The sequence below is a fragment of the Dermochelys coriacea genome, chromosome 6 (genome assembly GCF_009764565.3).
Source record: "Dermochelys coriacea isolate rDerCor1 chromosome 6, rDerCor1.pri.v4, whole genome shotgun sequence".
Taxonomy (NCBI): domain Eukaryota; kingdom Metazoa; phylum Chordata; order Testudines; family Dermochelyidae; genus Dermochelys; species Dermochelys coriacea.
Genome location: NC_050073.1, coordinates 17,241,976 through 17,259,263, shown reverse-complemented (window position 1 = coordinate 17,259,263; position 17,288 = coordinate 17,241,976). Strand labels below are relative to the sequence as shown.

The window sequence follows — 17,288 nt, the reverse complement described above, 5'->3', positions numbered from 1 at the left end:
CCGCTTGTTTTGCCAAGATATCTCTGCTCCAGCCCAGGGGACAGTTCAGGGTCTGTGGCCCATTCAGTCCTTGACCTCTCTGACCCTGCTGATAAGAGAGCAATCTGTGGTAGGGACTTCTGTGGTGTGGATGCTTGTCCCCTAGGAATTAGATACTTGTTTCACATGAGCCAGTAAACAATTGTCATGTATAGGGTCACAGCTCTTGAGCACTGGCTACCTGAGCTGGATTTGCACTAGAGACCAACAGCTGAAAAGCTCTGTATCCGCTTACCAATTCTTTGATTTATCAGCTCCACATAATGTACAGGGCTAGATTCTCAGACAGTGTAATCAGTGTATCTCATTGACTTCAATGGAGCCATGCTGATTTACCCCTGCTGAGGGTCTGGCCCATTATATCTTTTATGTACTCGACTTTTTGGTTGTTCTGGGGTCATTAAATCTCAAGTTAATGTTCATACTTGAGGATCCATATGATTCATCAACAATAGTCCTGTAATTCTGTACTCATCATGGGTTTTTCCTTAGATTTTAAGTCCCTTTTTCAGTAGCTGTGGCTATTCTATTCTATTCTATTCTATTCTATTCTATTCTATTCTATTCTATTCTTGTGCTATGTACAAACAGGGAGAGGATATGTCCTTAATCTGTCCTTGTTCCAAGTAGCTAAGTCTGAAACTTGGAGTGGAGACAGAGCTGTGATTGCATTGGTTCTGAGCCCAGATGTTGCAGAGCACAAGATGTTGCAGATTGTTAACTTGCTATTAACGTTGGGTTATCTGAGGACCAGAGGCTATCCACAGGCTTTGGAAGGATCACGTTGAAAGGAGGGGAGAATGGCCTGGGGCTGCCAGCCAGTTACCCTTGGAGTATCTTTTCAACCAGGTGATCCAGAGAGCGATCAGTTGAGACCAGCAGAGAAATAGCATCCTCTGGCAAGCCTACATTTCAATGTACCTAGCATCCTGGCAGATCAATGTTTAGCCCTGACTCTTTCAGCATTAGGAAGGCTGGATCTTACCCATGAAGGCTCTAGAGCTTTGAATAGAAGAGGAAAGGACTGTACCTTGAATCTTTCACACACCCCGAGACTATCTGACTTTTTGTGACAGGCAGCCCCAGGCAGTACATAGGCTGGTTAGCATGGCTTACATTTGGAGTCATGTACAGCAGTGTAGTAGGGCTTTCTCTGCAGTTTGGGAGTGGACTTTGTTTTGATTTCTCTTAGGCTCCTGGTTCCCTTGCATAAGGGAGGAGGTGGGCAGTGCTGAGGTTGAGTGTGAGTGCATGGGGTTGTTGTGGTTAGGATTAATAGGCCTCTCCATGCACCTCCTGCTGCTCCTGAATGCATGCTGTGGCAGGGATGGGCACTGCATTAATTTAGGAAAGCTCCATTTCTGCAGTTAGCTGTGACCTTTCTATTCCAACCCAAACAGTCTTGGAGTCTGTGAAATAGCTGGTGCAGTTACTCCCCTAGCTCTGGATAGCTTGGTTGGAGTCTGGTCTAGGTGGCATGAGAATCCAGTTGCATATGGTCTCGGCTACGAATTGCCTTGCATTTACCCCCATCACTAAACCACCAGGCACATGGGGGGTGATTTGGCCGGCTCTGCTTGAGAGAGGCCCAGGACTAGGATAGCCAGCAGGGATTAACTTAAGACTCTGCTGTGTTAGACCACGATGGGGAGTTGGGAGAGCCCCTACTCCCACTGTGTGTCTGGCAATAGCCAGTGCTACCAGCCTCTCTCTTCATCTTCATTGTGAAATATTGCAGATATAACACTATAGACACCCCCCCCTCAACACACACACACCCTAAAGTGATGAGTAGCTGCCTTGCCCCAGTGCCATGGAAGGCACTGCTGTAATGGATCACACCAGGGGACTCTCGGGCTGTACTGGGCGATGCTCCCGGTTAGATGCCACTAGGAATGAATCAAGTATGGAAGCTGCCACTCAGGCCTAATCTGTTGCATTCAAATAAAAGGTCCCAGACCACTGAACACGGAGGCCGAGCTGTCGTGCTGAGTGGGTGCGCATTGCCCCTCCCTCCCCTCTCTCTCTTCCTGTTTCCCTTGCAGTGCTGGGGAAAGGCACCATGTGCGGTCTTTGCTGCTGGCAAAGCCCCTTCACAACCCACTCTGATCCCCAGCCAAGGTGACAGTCTAGAGCGTGAATAGGCTCTTGGGGAACCAGAGCTGGTCCTGCCTGCATGAGAAACGTGAATGGTCCCTGCTCGAGTCTCTCACTGCCCGGCCCTGGGTGAGCTTTGAAGCTCTGTGGGGTTTCAATGGTGTTTTTTCCTTTCCCACTGACCTTGTGGATTAAGGGAGGTGTTTTCCTGCAGTGCTGTCCTTGGATCCCCCTTCAAGAGGGAGGGGGAAAGGCAGGTGCTGGCTCAGCCTGCCGCATGCCCTGCCCTGCAGCAGCGAGTGGATGCTGGCCGGCACTGGATAGTGAGAGTCAAGGCCAGGGAAGAAATGCAGTGAGGCGTCTGCTCTGGAGCAGTGTGTTTCCGGTCAGCTGGAGCACTCTGCGGGGAGAGTCCTGGTTCGAAAGCAGGAAGTGTGAGCTGATGCCCAGATGTGGTTGTGGTGGTGGGTAGTTCACCCATGCCCCCAGAGAGATGGGAACATCTCTCCTCTCCTCTGTGGAAAGGGGGCTCTTCTAGGCTGTCCCTTACTGAATACTGACTACCCCATGTCTGCGGTAGGTGCTCAGATTTAGATCAGATTTTAAAATGGAATGAGATCTGGAAGGTCCTTGTGTTATGTCTGGAAAGCGGGAGGTGGCTGAATGGGCAGTAATGTCTCCTGGGTAGCATAAGGGCCATTAGAAGCTGCTGCATAGCCATTCTGTCTGCATCCTTTTTTCCCTGTAACTCTTAAGTGCCTTGGGATGGAGAGAGCATAACCTATAAAAAGAGTTTGCCCCATGTAGTGCTCTTCCCCTGCTGCTGCCTTACAGTTCATTGGATCTTCTCCAAGCTATGGCAGACATCATGCGTGGTTAACTATAAGATGACTGAAGGGGGCCATTTTGCCCCGTTCATAAAGCCAAGCGTATGCCTCCTACAACTCCTCCCTCATTCACCTTGTGTTTGATCCCTTTCCTCAAACTGCTTGCTGTGGTGAATTTTTCCATCAAGGCAGCTCTTTTCCTTTGTGGGGGCAAATGCCCTCTCCTCTTCCCTGCAAGCCAGACTTGTAGGGCAGGGCTGGCAACTCAGCAGACCGAACTACTCTGCCTAATCACAGAGCAAGGGACCTTAGTGACCGTGCCAGCGTGAGCTGCGTCCACCCTGCCCTGTAACGTGGCTCAGCCTGTGCCATCTGGTCTGTGACTAAATCAAGAACTCCAGGGCTGTTGATCAGCAGCGCCTTGGGCAAGCTCTTGGTTCAAGACCTAGACATGAATAACACACTGCTATCTTGGAGAAAGGCACAGCTGCATGCTGCACGGCAGGTGAACGCTCTTCCACTCCTGCGCGTGTGATTACGAGGATGGTAAGTAGCACGAGAGCTCTGCAGAGGCATTTGTTTAGGGTGGTTTATTCTAGTCCAAGGGCCTGTTGTCTGGAGTTTAGTTTTATGTGGTGCAGGAACATGGCCATGGAGGTCCTTGCATGAGCGGAGCAGGTCATATTTGCTGGAACAGTTAGTAGTTCTGTATGTGCAGATACAGTGCTCTTAAAATACATATTGGCTTTGGCTGATGCCCAGCCTAGTGACGTGATTGCAGCTCCCGCAGTCTGAAAAAAAGAGAAGCTGCAAAGATCTTCTCTGGCAGTTTGAATTTGAATGTCTTAACTGTTGATCTGCCAGTGGCTGCCCAGCTGGAAGTATGCTCAGGATTTGCATGTGTCAGCATTGCTTGTCTGATAAAAAGCGCGTGCGCACACACACACAAACAATAAAGGTATGAGAGAGAGAGAGAGAGAGAGAGAGAGAGAGAGAGAGAGAGGGGTATCATTGCAGATGCTATATGACCGCAAACAAACTATCCTTGAGTAACTCTGCAGTCCATAGAGCATGCAGCTATCTTTATTTTCTACAGAAAAGTGCAGTCTTATCATGAACTTGCCTTGAGTGACCACCAAATATTAATTGCTTCAGAGATGTGGGTTGTGTCAGGAGTCAGGGTTTGCTGCAGAGCCAGTCTCCATGCAACCTAGTGAGCACAGGGGGCCTGTGGTAGACTGCCTGATTAGCTACCCCTGATTGGTCAAAAGGGGCAACGGACGGGCTCTTAAACCCAGCAACAGCATAGTGGCTGCGCCAAGTATTTGCCTATGGCTGTGAGAGGTCCTGTGACTCAGTGTTCCCAGCCTTGCCTTGCCACACTGCAAGTAACCTAGCTCTGACCCTCAGCTCCACCTTCTGATTTCTGACTTGGACTGACCCGAGGCTCTCATTCCTGGCTGCCTCCTGCTCTGACCACTAGGCATGACTGTGCATGTCCCAGTCAGTCAGTCACAAAAGGCTGACTGAGACTGTACTCGAAATTCTAGGGGCACTTTAAGGGCTGGGGGTGTCTCATGATCGGGGATTGGTTATTGCTGGTACGTTCCTCTTTCCTCCCCCCCCCCCCCCGCACACACGAGAGTCTTATGAAACTCTGAATAGGCCGATTACACATTTTATATTTCCTCTGCTATAATTCAAGTGTGGGTTTTAATAGAGGGACGTGACATTAAAATCTAGCTGTGCTCATCCCCACTTGGCAGTGAGACCAGTATTGCTGCATGTCCCTCTGTGCTTTTGTTTCTGTGTTTTGACTTTACAGAAGAAAAGCTTCTTTTTACCCCTTGCTGTGTCCAGCCAAGGAGTTCACCATGGGCAGCCGGGTGCAGCAGGCCTCATGCTTGTAAGAGCTCTTCGAAGTGGAACCCAGCCGGAGGATGCTGTAATATCCTCTAGGTTGCAGCCAACCCAGTTTTGTTCTGCTTGGGCCTTGCTGTGTGTGTCACAGATGCAAAAAAAACCTTGACAGGAATTCTGTGTCTCTTCAGATTTGTGCTTCATCCCCATCATTAGAGTGGACATCATCCTCTGATGTTGGTGTTTCAGCTAGGAAGTTCTCTGGGGCTCCAAGAACTATGTAGACAGAGGAGCCACATGGGAGTTCTCGCTCTGCTCCTCTTACAGATCTGTCCTTTCTGAGGCCCCTCAGACTAGGAGAAGGCAGGAAAGGGAGAATAGGGGTTTCCAGTCTACAGAGAATGGAGGCAGGCATTTTTCCTGCACCTCCCTGAAGCTGAAAGTCTCTGCGTGCTCTTTCCCACAGTGGGAGGCCCAGGTACATACACCAGTCGATAAGATAGCAGCTGCATTTGTCCTCCAGAGTGAAGCAATATGTAAACAGGAGAGGAGTTGCTAGGGCCCCATTGAGGAAAGCGCTCAGACATGTGCATAAGAACCCTTGACATCAACATGCATTTAAGATGTTTTATTTGTGGGTGCCCAACTTGAGGCCTGTTTTAAAGAGAACGGATTTTTTAGAGCTTGGGTGCGTAGCACTATCTGAGAATTGGGCCCCTTTAAGGTGTCTCATGCCAGGCACTCACACTCGGCAGTCACTTCTGGAAATCTTAGCCTTGAATCTCAGCCTCTACAAAGCATTTGCACTGAGAGCAGCCTTTAAGCTGCCCCACAGGGTTTCATCCCTTGTCTTCTAAACTCAGTGTGTTGTACAGCTGTGGTGGGCAGTGGCAGTCATGTCGGGTGTCTCATATTTAGGCTCTGCCCAGTATTTTGGCCTCAGTGGGTAGAAAACTGTCTGTTTGTTACAAAAGATTTGGTTTGCTTACAGAATATCCCAGTGTCCGACCGTCTGGGTTGCTGACTGCTCCTCTCCAAGGCACATTATTATCGTTGAGTTTCCCCTGAGAGAGAGAGAGAAAAAAAGTACATTTTTCTTATCTTGACCTTCGCTTTGTTTGCTGTTCTGGAGCAGGCATGGAAACTGCTGATTCAGTGATTTTGGTTCCTAGCAAGCTCAGCAAAATTGTGTTAAATGCTTCTTTGCTGACAGAAGTGAATTCTGCAGGCAAATGGGTATTTTTTCCTCTTTCTTGCACTGTGTACACAAGATAGTCTTGCTCAGTGAACAGAAATGAGAGACGTTTTAATCCCCAATACGTGCTGGGGATTAATGCTGCTAACTGGCAGGTACCCCAACTGTTCTGCCAGCTCCTGAAGGGAATATTTCTTTCCATCAGATCCCAAGTTTGACTCTGACTCCTCTTTATTTTATAATGTCTTGCACTCTTCCCAAAAGGTTCAAATGTACTTGGAGTCTAACCAAAAGCCCATGGTAAGACACCCATTGACTCCAATGGCCTTTGGATCAGCCCTGTATGTTTGTATAGTGTTGATATGTGCGCTTAAACAGCTGTTGTGTTCCGCCCCAGAGGTGATGACTTCTTGGGGGTGATGAGGCTGTCTCTCTCACATCCATCTTTTCTCCCATCATGGAAGTACTGTCACTGCTGGGTTAGAACATGACAGCTGTTTAATCCCGTGCCCACCAATGCTACACAACAGGGTGCCAATTCAGATACTACTTGGGGTATTTCTTGCTTACCCACACAATGCATAAGCTGGTGCTGCCAGGAGTTGAGATCTGGGTGTACTCCCCTGTGCTCAGTTATGCCATTCCAATTGCTTATAGCCTTCTCAAAAGATCACTGACTCAGGTTGAAAATCCTCATTCTTTTTGTCAGGCTGGCGTATGTGCATGGGGGTGGTTTGAAGACCACCATTCAGCTGTCTTTGAGGATGGAACATGGTGCCTTAAGGTTGCAGTTTTTATGACGTATGTCAGGAAATTCAAATGGAAGGCTTCCACAGCCACAGTACTCAGCCCTGATGCATGCTTGCCGGAAGGTATTCTATTTTACACCGGATGCAGGAATGGTAAATGGCCTCTGCATTGATAGGGTCAGACTGCCACTGGGGTAAATTAAGTGAGACGCCTTTTGAATTTAGTTGCTCTACACCAGTTTAAACCAGCTGAGGATCTGGTCCACAATTCACTGTTCACTGCAATATTTTAGGTACCTAGGGCGATGCATAGACACACACAGGATCTGGTACCTTTTAAAAATGGTGTATGCACAGATACTCAGCTGGTGTTTGTCAGCATAGTTCCATAGAAGTCAGTGGGAGTCATACCGACATACACCAGTGGAGGTGCTGGCCCTTTGCCTAGTGTCCAGGTGGTAGTGGGTGAAATCTACTTGTCCTGGTGATGCTGATAGAACATGGAGTGTTTATTTGAAGTTCACCTTCAATTTTACACAACCCTGCCTGGCTCCTGAGTGACTAAAAGGGGTGAGGACCTTGCTTCTTGGGCTGTTGTACAATCAGAGGCTTGTTGAAAAGCTATCCCAAGTATTCAGAGCCCTCAATCCAGTGGTGAGGGTCAACTGCCCTAGGAAAACACTGTCTTCCTCACTGAAACAACAAGGAGTCCGTGGCACTTTAAAGACTAACAGATTTATTTGGGCATAAGCTTTTGTGGGTAAAAAACCACTTCTTCGGATGCAGACGACTTCTTCCTCACTGAGTCTCTTAAAACACCTCCACGAAGGGGAGAAAAGGTCCATGTGGACCCAGTCTCTTTGTAGGTGACTGTCTAATAATTCAGCTATTCATTGATCATCCCGTGCCCAGGGGGCTTTGAGAAGAAAACTTGGTGAGAAATTCCTTCCTTCATTCTCAAAGGAGAAATCTATCTTTAGTCATTGATAATCCTCACTGTGGCTTTATGCCCATAATCCCCTCCACTGACGTCCTCCCCACGAGCAGATGTGAGGTAGAGAAATCTGAACAGCTGACATGAAGGCTATGGGGGATTAGCTGCAGCCTGACTAGCAATCCTGTCACATCACTGGATAGGTGAATTTAGCCTTGAGGGAGCTTTAAAGGGGTGGGGGAGAATGTTGCTGAGGAGAGGGGAGTGAGGATATTTCTCATGCTACCTGATTCTTCCCTGTGGCAGGAGATGCTGACAACTCACTGAATCTCTGAGCTGCTGCTAAGTGCACTGTATTGTGTTTGAGATAGTGGTGTGGAAACAGTGTGACACTTTCAGGAGCTCATTTGTAGCCTGGGCTCGAAGGATGCTTTCAAACCATTATTTATTAGTGTAAATCCAGCATCACTCCACTTAAACCAGTGGAGTTGTGCTGAGTTTGCACTGTCCAAGGTCTGGCCCATTAAGTTCAATGTGTGACCCACAGACCTGTTGGCAAAAGTTCCCCTGTTCTTTGCAAACAGCTGTAACCAAAGACCTGACAAACTCTCTACACCAAACACGTCTCCCAGGCTATTTTTATCCATAAAGAGTAGCATGTAAGGTATCTCAAGAGTCCTAATCATTGCGAGATGTATGAGCGGTTAATGTTTAAGGAATAATATATATTGGGAATATTGAAAGTACGCTGTCTGGACTTGGAGCAGAGATTAGTCACCAGGAGGTCATCTGTCTCGGTGATGACCCAATCAAGCAAACGGGAGTTGTCACCCCTCCCTAATCAGCCAACCGGGTAACGCAACGTTCTGTTGTCTACCTTTGCCACAGTCAATGGAAAACCATCAGAAACTGTGACAAACACTTGAAACCACGGAAAGGTAGAAAAGAAACTGTAGCAAGCAGGGGTTCACCCTGCCTGTGAATAGAAATTAGTCTGTTTTCAGTGTAACACAATGTAGGATAAGGCACTTTGTATCTATTCACTGAAGAAAATCCCTGGCCGGGATGGGGGGCTGTTTTCATGAACTTTTGGATGCTGGTTCTTGAGAAACCAGCCAGCTCTGCAATAGACTGAACTTCAGGAGGAAATCTACTTTTATTAGCTAGGAAAGGTAAGAATTGATAAGTGTAGACCCAGATTCATTCTTTTACTTTTTTTTTTAATTGTAACTACTTGTTTCCAGCACACTCTTCTTTCTATGTAAATTTTTATTCATAAATAAACCTTCTTTTGTTTTATTATAAGTGCTCAAAAGTGCTGGGTGGTCTGCAGGAGGAGTGTTTAAGGTTAAACTGGTTAACTGGGGTACACTGCACCTTTGGGTGCAGGGGGTCTGGGATTTATACACGTAGCCAGTGTCAGGAGTGGGGATATCACAGGGGAACAATTCATAGGGACTTGGGGGTGAGGTGCACCTCGTGTTAATTTGCAAGGTGAAGTAAGGGCTGGCATAGCCCAGAGGAGAGAGCTCGAGTGACTGAGGGGCTGGCAGGCCAGGGTGCTGCCCCAAGAAAGGGCTCTCTCTTGCTAATGGGAGGGGTAACAAGGTGACTCTTAACCCTGGGTGCCCTGAGAATGTCACACAATGTTCATGCATCTTATTCCTTGTAAGACTCTCTTAGAGGCTTTAAAATAAACCTGATTCTAACCCCCTTCTCCCCTCCTTACTGATGTGTTTGTTCTTATTCTACTTGGAAATCACTTACTGATGTGTTTTGTTCTTATTCTACTTGGAAACTGTTCAGGGTCCTCTTCCCTCTTTTGTAGAGAGCTGAAGTTAACCCTTAAAACACAGTATTGGCCCAAAACACAACAGTTGTTCAAGTGTTTGGGTCAATGCAGTGGGCTATCGTTATGATTTTGTTAACAAGCGAATGGGATTATATTTATATAAATGCAGCAGTACGTCTTGCTAACCCAAATTGACTTTGTGTCTGTATCATCAGTGGTATCGGTATCACCTTGGAATATTGCTACAGAGCCATCAGGAGGAGCAAAAACATTGCTTTAGAGTAGCTCCTATTAAAAAAAAATAGTCTTTTGGCTGTTTATTTTTCATCATGGTAGATTTTTACAGTAAATATTTAGGATACAGAGGTCTCTTGTTATCAGATTATTATATAACTTTCTTTTTTTAAGGTAGGACAAATTTGGGATAACACCTTGACATTGAGTGTTTGTTTTGTAAGTGTAGACAACACCTTAAAACACTATAGCAGCACAGCTGTGCGACTATAGCACTTCAGTGTAGATGCTACCTGTGCTGACAGGATGGAGTCTCCCATTGATGTAGGTGATCCAGCTGCCTGAGAATTGGTAGCTAGGTCGATGGAAGAATTCTTCCATTGACCTAGTGCTGTCTACATGGGGACTTTGTCAAGCTGACCTGCATTGTCAAGCTGATCTATGTTGCTCTCACCCCTGAGTGAAGTAGTTAAACCAACCTAATCTTTTAGAGGAGACCAGCCCTAAGAGAGGGTGCCTGGCTATGGCAGTCAACAAAAAACTTCTGGCTGATTTTCTGATAAAACTTTGACCATGATCTTGTGTACCCATCTTTCGTGCCTTAAGAGGACCTGATTCTCAAAGGGCATGTGCTCAGTACTTTCTGAAAATTAGGCCTCAGTAAGATGTCTTAAATTGAACACCTCAACTCAGCAGTTCCTTTTTGAAGTCTTGACTCTGTTATTTTGTGGGGTTCTGGCTTTTTGGAGGAGGTGAAGGAGAACATGTTGCTGGTTGCTGACATCTGCAGCTGCAGGCCGTTAAAGGCTAATGGCCCTGTGGTAATTTCTGGTACCTGTGACTGACTTGGGAGCTCAGTGTATGGGGGAGCTGTGAGCTCCCCTGCTCCAGAGCAGATTATGCTAGACCAAAATGCCCTTGCACTGAGAGCAGGCGTCTCTTAGAGGGAACCAAGCTGTCTGTGTTGTTCCAGGGGCACGTTACTCTGAGCCAGATCTTCTGACTGAATCTCTTTTTTTTTTTTTTTTTTTTTTTTTGCTGGGCAGGAAGAAGCTGACGCTGCTGAGGGAGATGCTGGCCGGCTGCGGGGCAGGCACCTGCCAGGTGATTGTCACCACTCCCATGGAGATGCTCAAAATCCAGCTGCAGGATGCAGGCCGAATTGGTACCTTGCACATCTCTTCTCTCCTTGTACAACAGGCGGGCAGTGGGGGATACCTCTTGAGGGGATTCAGCAGGGGTGGGGAGAGAGACTGTGAGAGAAGGGGAGGGAATGAGTGTAGAGGTCACTACTCCCTTCTGCAGAGGGGTCTTAAGCTGTAGCAGAGCTTTCCCCATGCTCTTCCCTGCAGGCCTCTTAGAGTCCCCTCTAGTGGCACAAGGAAGCAGTTTTCACTACCTGTGCTTAAGTCATGGGAGGGGATAGGTGGGCTGCTGTGCATTCTGTAGAGATGATCACATTCAGCTTATGAATTATTAAAACTCCTCCGTTAATGCCGTTTAACGTCCCCTTGTGCTTGTCCTGTGATACTTTCCCCTCTGCGTCTTACCCCATTATCCCCTCCTCCCCCAGCCCGTCACAAGTGGCTTGTTGCCTGCAGAAGCCCTGTCCTGCAGCTCATCTGTTTTTCTTGTGAGGGAATGAGAACAAGAGTCAATCAGCTTCTTCTGAACAGAGAAGGAAGTTCCCCATGTGGGGCATGCTGCTCTCAGGGGGAAGGAGGGACCGTTTCAGTCCTGCTCTTTCTGTGGGACACTCTGTACCATTGTCCCATATCCTCCTTGTCTCTCTGGGTACCAGTTTCCTCTCTGATCTCAGAGTGGAATCTCTGACTCGTGAGGTTGAGAGGAAACTGAAGACTCTCCCTTGTGAGAGTGAAAGGAGAGCTCCAGTTCAGGGCTGGAGCATGCGTAATCCACTCACAGAAAGGGACAAACAAAGGCACGTGTAGCCAGGGAATGGAATTTGATCTCTGCTTGCTCTCTAGTAGAGAAGCATTGTACCATTTGGCACCATTGGTGTTCTTTGCTCAGGAGGGGCCTAGGGCTAGAATAGCAAAGGGTGCTGCAGGTAAAGGTCGAGGTTCATAGGCAGAACTGTGTAGGAACCCAGGACTGGGGTAGCAAGTGGTGTTGCGGGTCAGGACTGGGGTGAATTGGCAGAGCTGCAGGAGGGGAAAGGGGATCATGAGCACAAAACAGTGTGGTGTGTCAGTTCCGAGATTCGTGGGCAGCGCTGGGGACGGGGAAGGGAGTTAAGACTATATGGAGAAGTCCTGTTGCAGTCCACGTGAGAAGTGTTGACAGAGCTGTCGGTTATGCACCAGCTGTTGACCATGTGCTGGCACTAGTGTCTTCACAGAAATAATTTAAATAGAATTATAAGATAATTACTTAAAACAAGAGAAAGGAGAGAAGTGTTGCTAAAACCTAAATCTCTTCTGGATGGTGCTTAGGTCCTAAAATCCCCTAAACAATGCCCATCAGATAATGGTGCTACTCAGCTAACCCACAGTGGCCCCCACGCATTTGCCCATCAGAAAGTATTTCTGGCTCCAGGCTGCAGCCAGCTTAGATCAGGATTCTTCCAGCTTGGCATCCATATTCTCTGTAGGGTTCCATTCTGCAAAACGGCTAAATTGTCATACCCAGCGTCCCTCGGAGACTGTATGCCCTGTGTGATGTGTACATAACAACTGCACATCCAGGGACTTTCCTCTGTGGAGGTACCATTATGATTACAAGTGGCAACATCACACCCTAATTTTGGGACCTCATAACCTAAACACCCCATGAGCCCAGAGAGTTATAGTTTCTCTTTTCCTTTTTTCTCCCCAAGAACCTTCCCTTGCCAATTTTAATGCAAACCTTGCTCTGTGTGTGTGTGGGCTCAGGGATTGACATGTGCTCCATCTACTGGCCAAACGGTAGAAGTGCACTTGCGTTTGAAAGGTAATGGGAGATAGGTAACATAGTGCATAGATCTAGGGTACTTTATTTCGGGGTGTTCTTCAGTTTTATTTTAATGTGGCTGTTTAAGGGAAGATATTAGGAATTAGCCTTTCTTATTTTTAGAGTGCTTTGGTGGCCTTTCCCCTCTGAAGACCTGTATTCCAATAGGGTTTAAAGTCCCAGTTGCATTGATCTCTTGTATTCAGCCTAGTCTATAGTGGTCAGTTCTCCACACCACACAAGCCTTGCATGACTGATCATGTCTGCTCAGGAGAGACTCAGGAGTGGAACTGCAGGGGCGATGTTACAGATCAGGAATGAGATGTGGTGGCAGAGCTGGGCTTGAGCCCAGGACTGAGGAAAGGGTGCTGCAGTTCAGGAGGAGAGAGAGCTTGCAGGATACGTGGCTGGCTTTAGCCAGTGCTGTTAGTCCTTCCCTCTCACCAGAATCCAGTTTTCACCACAGACCTCTTCCTTTCTGAAACATCCAAGTTCCCATGTAGCCTTGGCACTGGTGCCGTGTGATAATTGAAAGTTGTGGTTTTTAATATGGAGATATACCTATCTCGTAGAGCTGGAAGGGACCTTGAAAGGTCATAGAGTCCAGTCCCCTACCTTCACAGCAGGACCAAGTACCGTCCCTTGTTTTTGCCCCAGATCCCTAAATGACCCCCTCAAGGATTGAACTCACAGTCCTGGGTTTAGCAGGCCAGTGTTCAAACCACTGAGCTATCCCTCCCCCTTCATAGCACAGGTTTATAAATAACACTCTGTCACTCCCATGCAGTGGCCCAGAAGAAGCTAATGGCAGCACAAGCCCGGCTGTCCTCCACCACCAGTGCTGGGGCAGCTGAGTCGGTAGTGGAGACGCGGACCACGGCGACGCAAATCACCAGGGAACTACTTCGGAGCAAAGGCATCGCGGGGCTTTACAAGGGCCTTGGGGCCACGCTGCTAAGGTAGGGCTGTGCTCGCTGGAACTCTGAGCACCTTCATCTATAAAAGACTGAAGTAATCCTCCCAAAACCTGCTCCTTGCAATGGTGCTGCTGCTGCATTTGGGCTATTTACTGGACAATTCTATTATCATCTGGGTCACTGACAAAAAAACATGTGTATCAAGCACCCAATTCTCCTCTCCCATAGATCAATGTGATACTGGAGTTCCCCGGGGTAGAAATGGAGTACATAAGTGGAGAATAAGGCCCCTAGTGCTTTTGTGTTGGGCAGAGAGAGAGAATGAGAATTCTTGGTAGTCTGCCTTCCTTCTAGTCTGCATAGGTTCTTATACCACATTGATCACTGTAGTCGTGCATGAAGAGATGTGACTGATATCTGTCACATGTTGGTTGTTCTCTCATCCTCTGCCCTTGGAAAAATGTGTGCAGTGGAGTGTCTCGTTTCGATAGGGTGACTTTTTGTTTTGCTTTGATAATACACATGTTGCTCTGTATTCATGTTGGAGAAGGCAGGTCATAAGAAATGCACCTTGCCCTTTTAGTGGAAGGTGGTGAGCCTTGTGATGGTCCTTAGTGCCTGGGGGAGTTCATGCCACAGTCTCGGATCAGCCCCTGGGAAAGTTCCCTCTCCCATGCAGACGAGCTTTACCCTTATTATAGAGAGTTCCGTTGTGCCAAGTCTTCCCTCTGGAGCCTGAGGTGATCTTTTGGCTATCCTGGGCTCGGTCCATGGAGTGCCTTGAAGATAAAGACCGAGACCTTGAGCTTGATTTGATCCACAGGAAGCCAGTGAAGAGAGTGGCTCTGACATAAGCTCTTATCTTCTCAAGTGACTGACTCGCTAATTAATTATTGGTAGTAACACCCAATGGGACTGACAGGGCAGGAGGAGGGACTTTAACTCTTTTTTAAAAAAAAATTAGAAGTCTGGACATCCTGGGCCAGATCCTCAGCTGGATTAAATAGGCGAAGCTCCCTTGGCTCCAGCAGAGCTATGTCAAATTATACCTGCTGAGGATCTGCCCCCTGACTCTTGTCTGCGGGATATAGAAGCTGCAGAGGGAATGTCTTTCTCAAACCCCCCTCGCACGTCATTCCAGTAGCTGGGAAAGAGGCCTGGCCTGGCACCGTTCTTGACCTGTGAAGCTCCCAGCCCTTCCTGCTGTGACTGGCTGCTTGGTCTGGGGGTGCAACTGTGCTGATTTCTCTTCTCCCTACCCCCCCATTACAGAGATGTCCCGTTTTCCATTGTTTACTTCCCATTGTTTGCGAACCTGAACAAGCTGGGCCAGAAGAGCCCTGACGTCAAGGCCCCATTCTACGTGTCCTTCCTATCCGGGTGCCTGGCGGGCAGCACGGCAGCAGTGGCTGTCAATCCGTGTGATGGTGAGTCCTGAGTGAGGGGAGGCGCTGTCAGCCTGAGGGTGCCAACGAGGAGTTTCACGGACACCCAGTTGTGGAGCTCCCGGCCCCTCGTTGACAGTGGTTATGATGGATGGAGTGAGGAGAAGGAGGAACTTACCACTTATGGTAGCTGTGTTGCCATGACAGTGTCAAACGTTGAAGTGGCCCTGTGCCCCCTTGTACGATGAAATGTGGCGTGGGGAAAAGGGCAAAGGACTCAGAGTCCATGTCCCCAAGCAGCCCTGGAATCAGCCAAGCACTGGGGGGAGTGGGGGAAGGAGATAGCTTGTGTGTTAGGGGTACATCCCTTATCCCCCAACCTCACCCACACACCCCTCTGTGTAGTACCAGGAGAAGAGAGAGCACTGACAGGGCCATTCTTTCTAGGAGAGGGGAAGTAGCAGGGTCTCCCTTTGCTCCCTACAGAGAGGTGGGAGAACTGGAGGCTTTTTATCCCTCTGGTGATCTGAAGGAACTACCAAGGAGAGAGAGAGGCTCACAGCCCCATGAACTCCCCAGCCAGATTTGGAAGAATCCTTATGTCACCAGCCTGGAAAGAGGCATAAGAGTACTCCTGGGGGAATTCTGTGCCACTGCGTGTGTGAAGAATTCATGTCCTCCACCGCCGCAGATTACTTTGCTTCCCCGCAGAAAAATGATTTTCGGACAGGGAAGCTGCAAGAGCAGTTACGCACCACTCCCTAGCTGCACAGGTACATTGTTTCAGGCACCTGGAGCAGGTGGCAGAGAGGTAAATCACTGCAGGGCTGGGAACACCCTAGCCAGTGGCTCCTATCCTGAGCCAGGAACAACTGCTAGTCCGGGCTGGGTTGGAGGCAGGAGGGGATGGGACTTCCTCTTCCCCTGCAAGGAGTGGCTGGGGCTGTGTCAGATCCACCCCCAGAAACTTCTCCCTGCTGCAGGATGCTCTGCATCCTCCCCTGCTTCCTATCCCCATCACTGCTCAGCTGCTGGGGGAGAGGTCACTGTATGGGGAGCTGCTCTACCATCTGCCCAACCCCCATGCATCAGGACCTCCCATACCCAGACACCCCTGCCAAGCCTCACCCTGTACACCCAGAACCCCCCAGCCCTCTGTTACAAATTAAACCACAGAGGCCACACTATTATCAGAGTAGCGAATTACGCCACACAGGTCACGTACAAATTGGGTCTAGGCTGAGGCACATAAACGAGTCACAACTCATCAATCTTTGCAAAGTTTCTGTTTATTACGCTCGAGCGTGGTGCCCCCCTGCTAGTCAGAGGGGGACCCTATGCATTGTCTACACTCCATATATATATGAGTAGGTAAGGCATGTAGCCCTCGTGCCCGAACCCCTCCGCGAATCAGTAGGTCCCGTTATCCTCGTGCACAGAGTCCTGCAGCCAATGGGTAAAACCTATTATTGTTGTATTCAAACCTAACCTTCGCCTGCGATAACATGTTTACACAAAATTTTGCTAGCTTCAGGCCTTTTTCATAACAGTTACTTATCTTGCCAAGCAACAAGTCAAGGCCAGGACAGACTACTACAAAGCCATAGATATTAGAGGTCTGTTAGTTCTTTCACAACACCTCCATACCTGAACCCCACCCCACTGAACCTCAACCCCTGCATCTGGAGCCCCCCTGCACCCAAACCATCCCCTATTGAGCTCACTGCACTCAAACCCCCACCCTAATGAGCCCCACCCCTGCACCACCGTGAGTCCCTATGTCCAGACTCCCAACTAGCTGCACCCAGACCCCCACCAAGTTCCACTCCACCAGCACCCAGACCTCTCTGCTGAGCCCCAACCACCTTCATCTGGAAGCCCCTGCAGAGTCCCATTGCCCCTGGAACCCCCGCAACAAGCCTCTGTGCATCTAGATCTCCCACACACACCTAGACCCGCCCCCACTGAGCTGCCTGCACCCAGATTGTCCCACACAGAATCCTTTCACCCCCTACCTGGATCCCCCCCACACTGAACCCCTCCACATTTGGATCCTGCCTGGTTGAGCCTGCATGCCCCACACCTGGTGCAGAGGGGCAGGGCCCTAGGCCTTGTGCTGTGTCAGGGTTGGATGCAGCCTCACCACTGAGTCCATGTCCCAGGGGTGGAGGGTGGGGAGGCTGCAGGGTGATCTCTCACTTTCGTGCAGCCAGTGACCTGTGCTCCCCACTGCCATGTCGGAGCCTCTGCATTTATTTATTGACAAAGTTTGCAGAATTTTAAAATATTGTGCGCAGAATTTTTAAT

At 48.7% G+C, this 17,288-nt stretch overlaps 1 protein-coding gene across 3 annotated transcripts in view; it reads left to right on the top strand.

The window, feature by feature from the left end:
* Positions 1 to 17,288, top strand: part of SLC25A22 (solute carrier family 25 member 22) — an 86,573-nt gene that overhangs the window by 55,911 nt on the left and 13,374 nt on the right. For all 3 annotated transcript variants that reach the window (XM_038406837.2, XM_043516040.1, XM_043516042.1), the window contains 3 exons: positions 10,774 to 10,892; positions 13,467 to 13,638; positions 14,869 to 15,023. In XM_038406837.2, the coding sequence (XP_038262765.1) occupies positions 10,774 to 10,892; positions 13,467 to 13,638; positions 14,869 to 15,023 (446 nt within the window). The remainder of the gene's footprint in view (positions 1 to 10,773; positions 10,893 to 13,466; positions 13,639 to 14,868; positions 15,024 to 17,288) is intronic.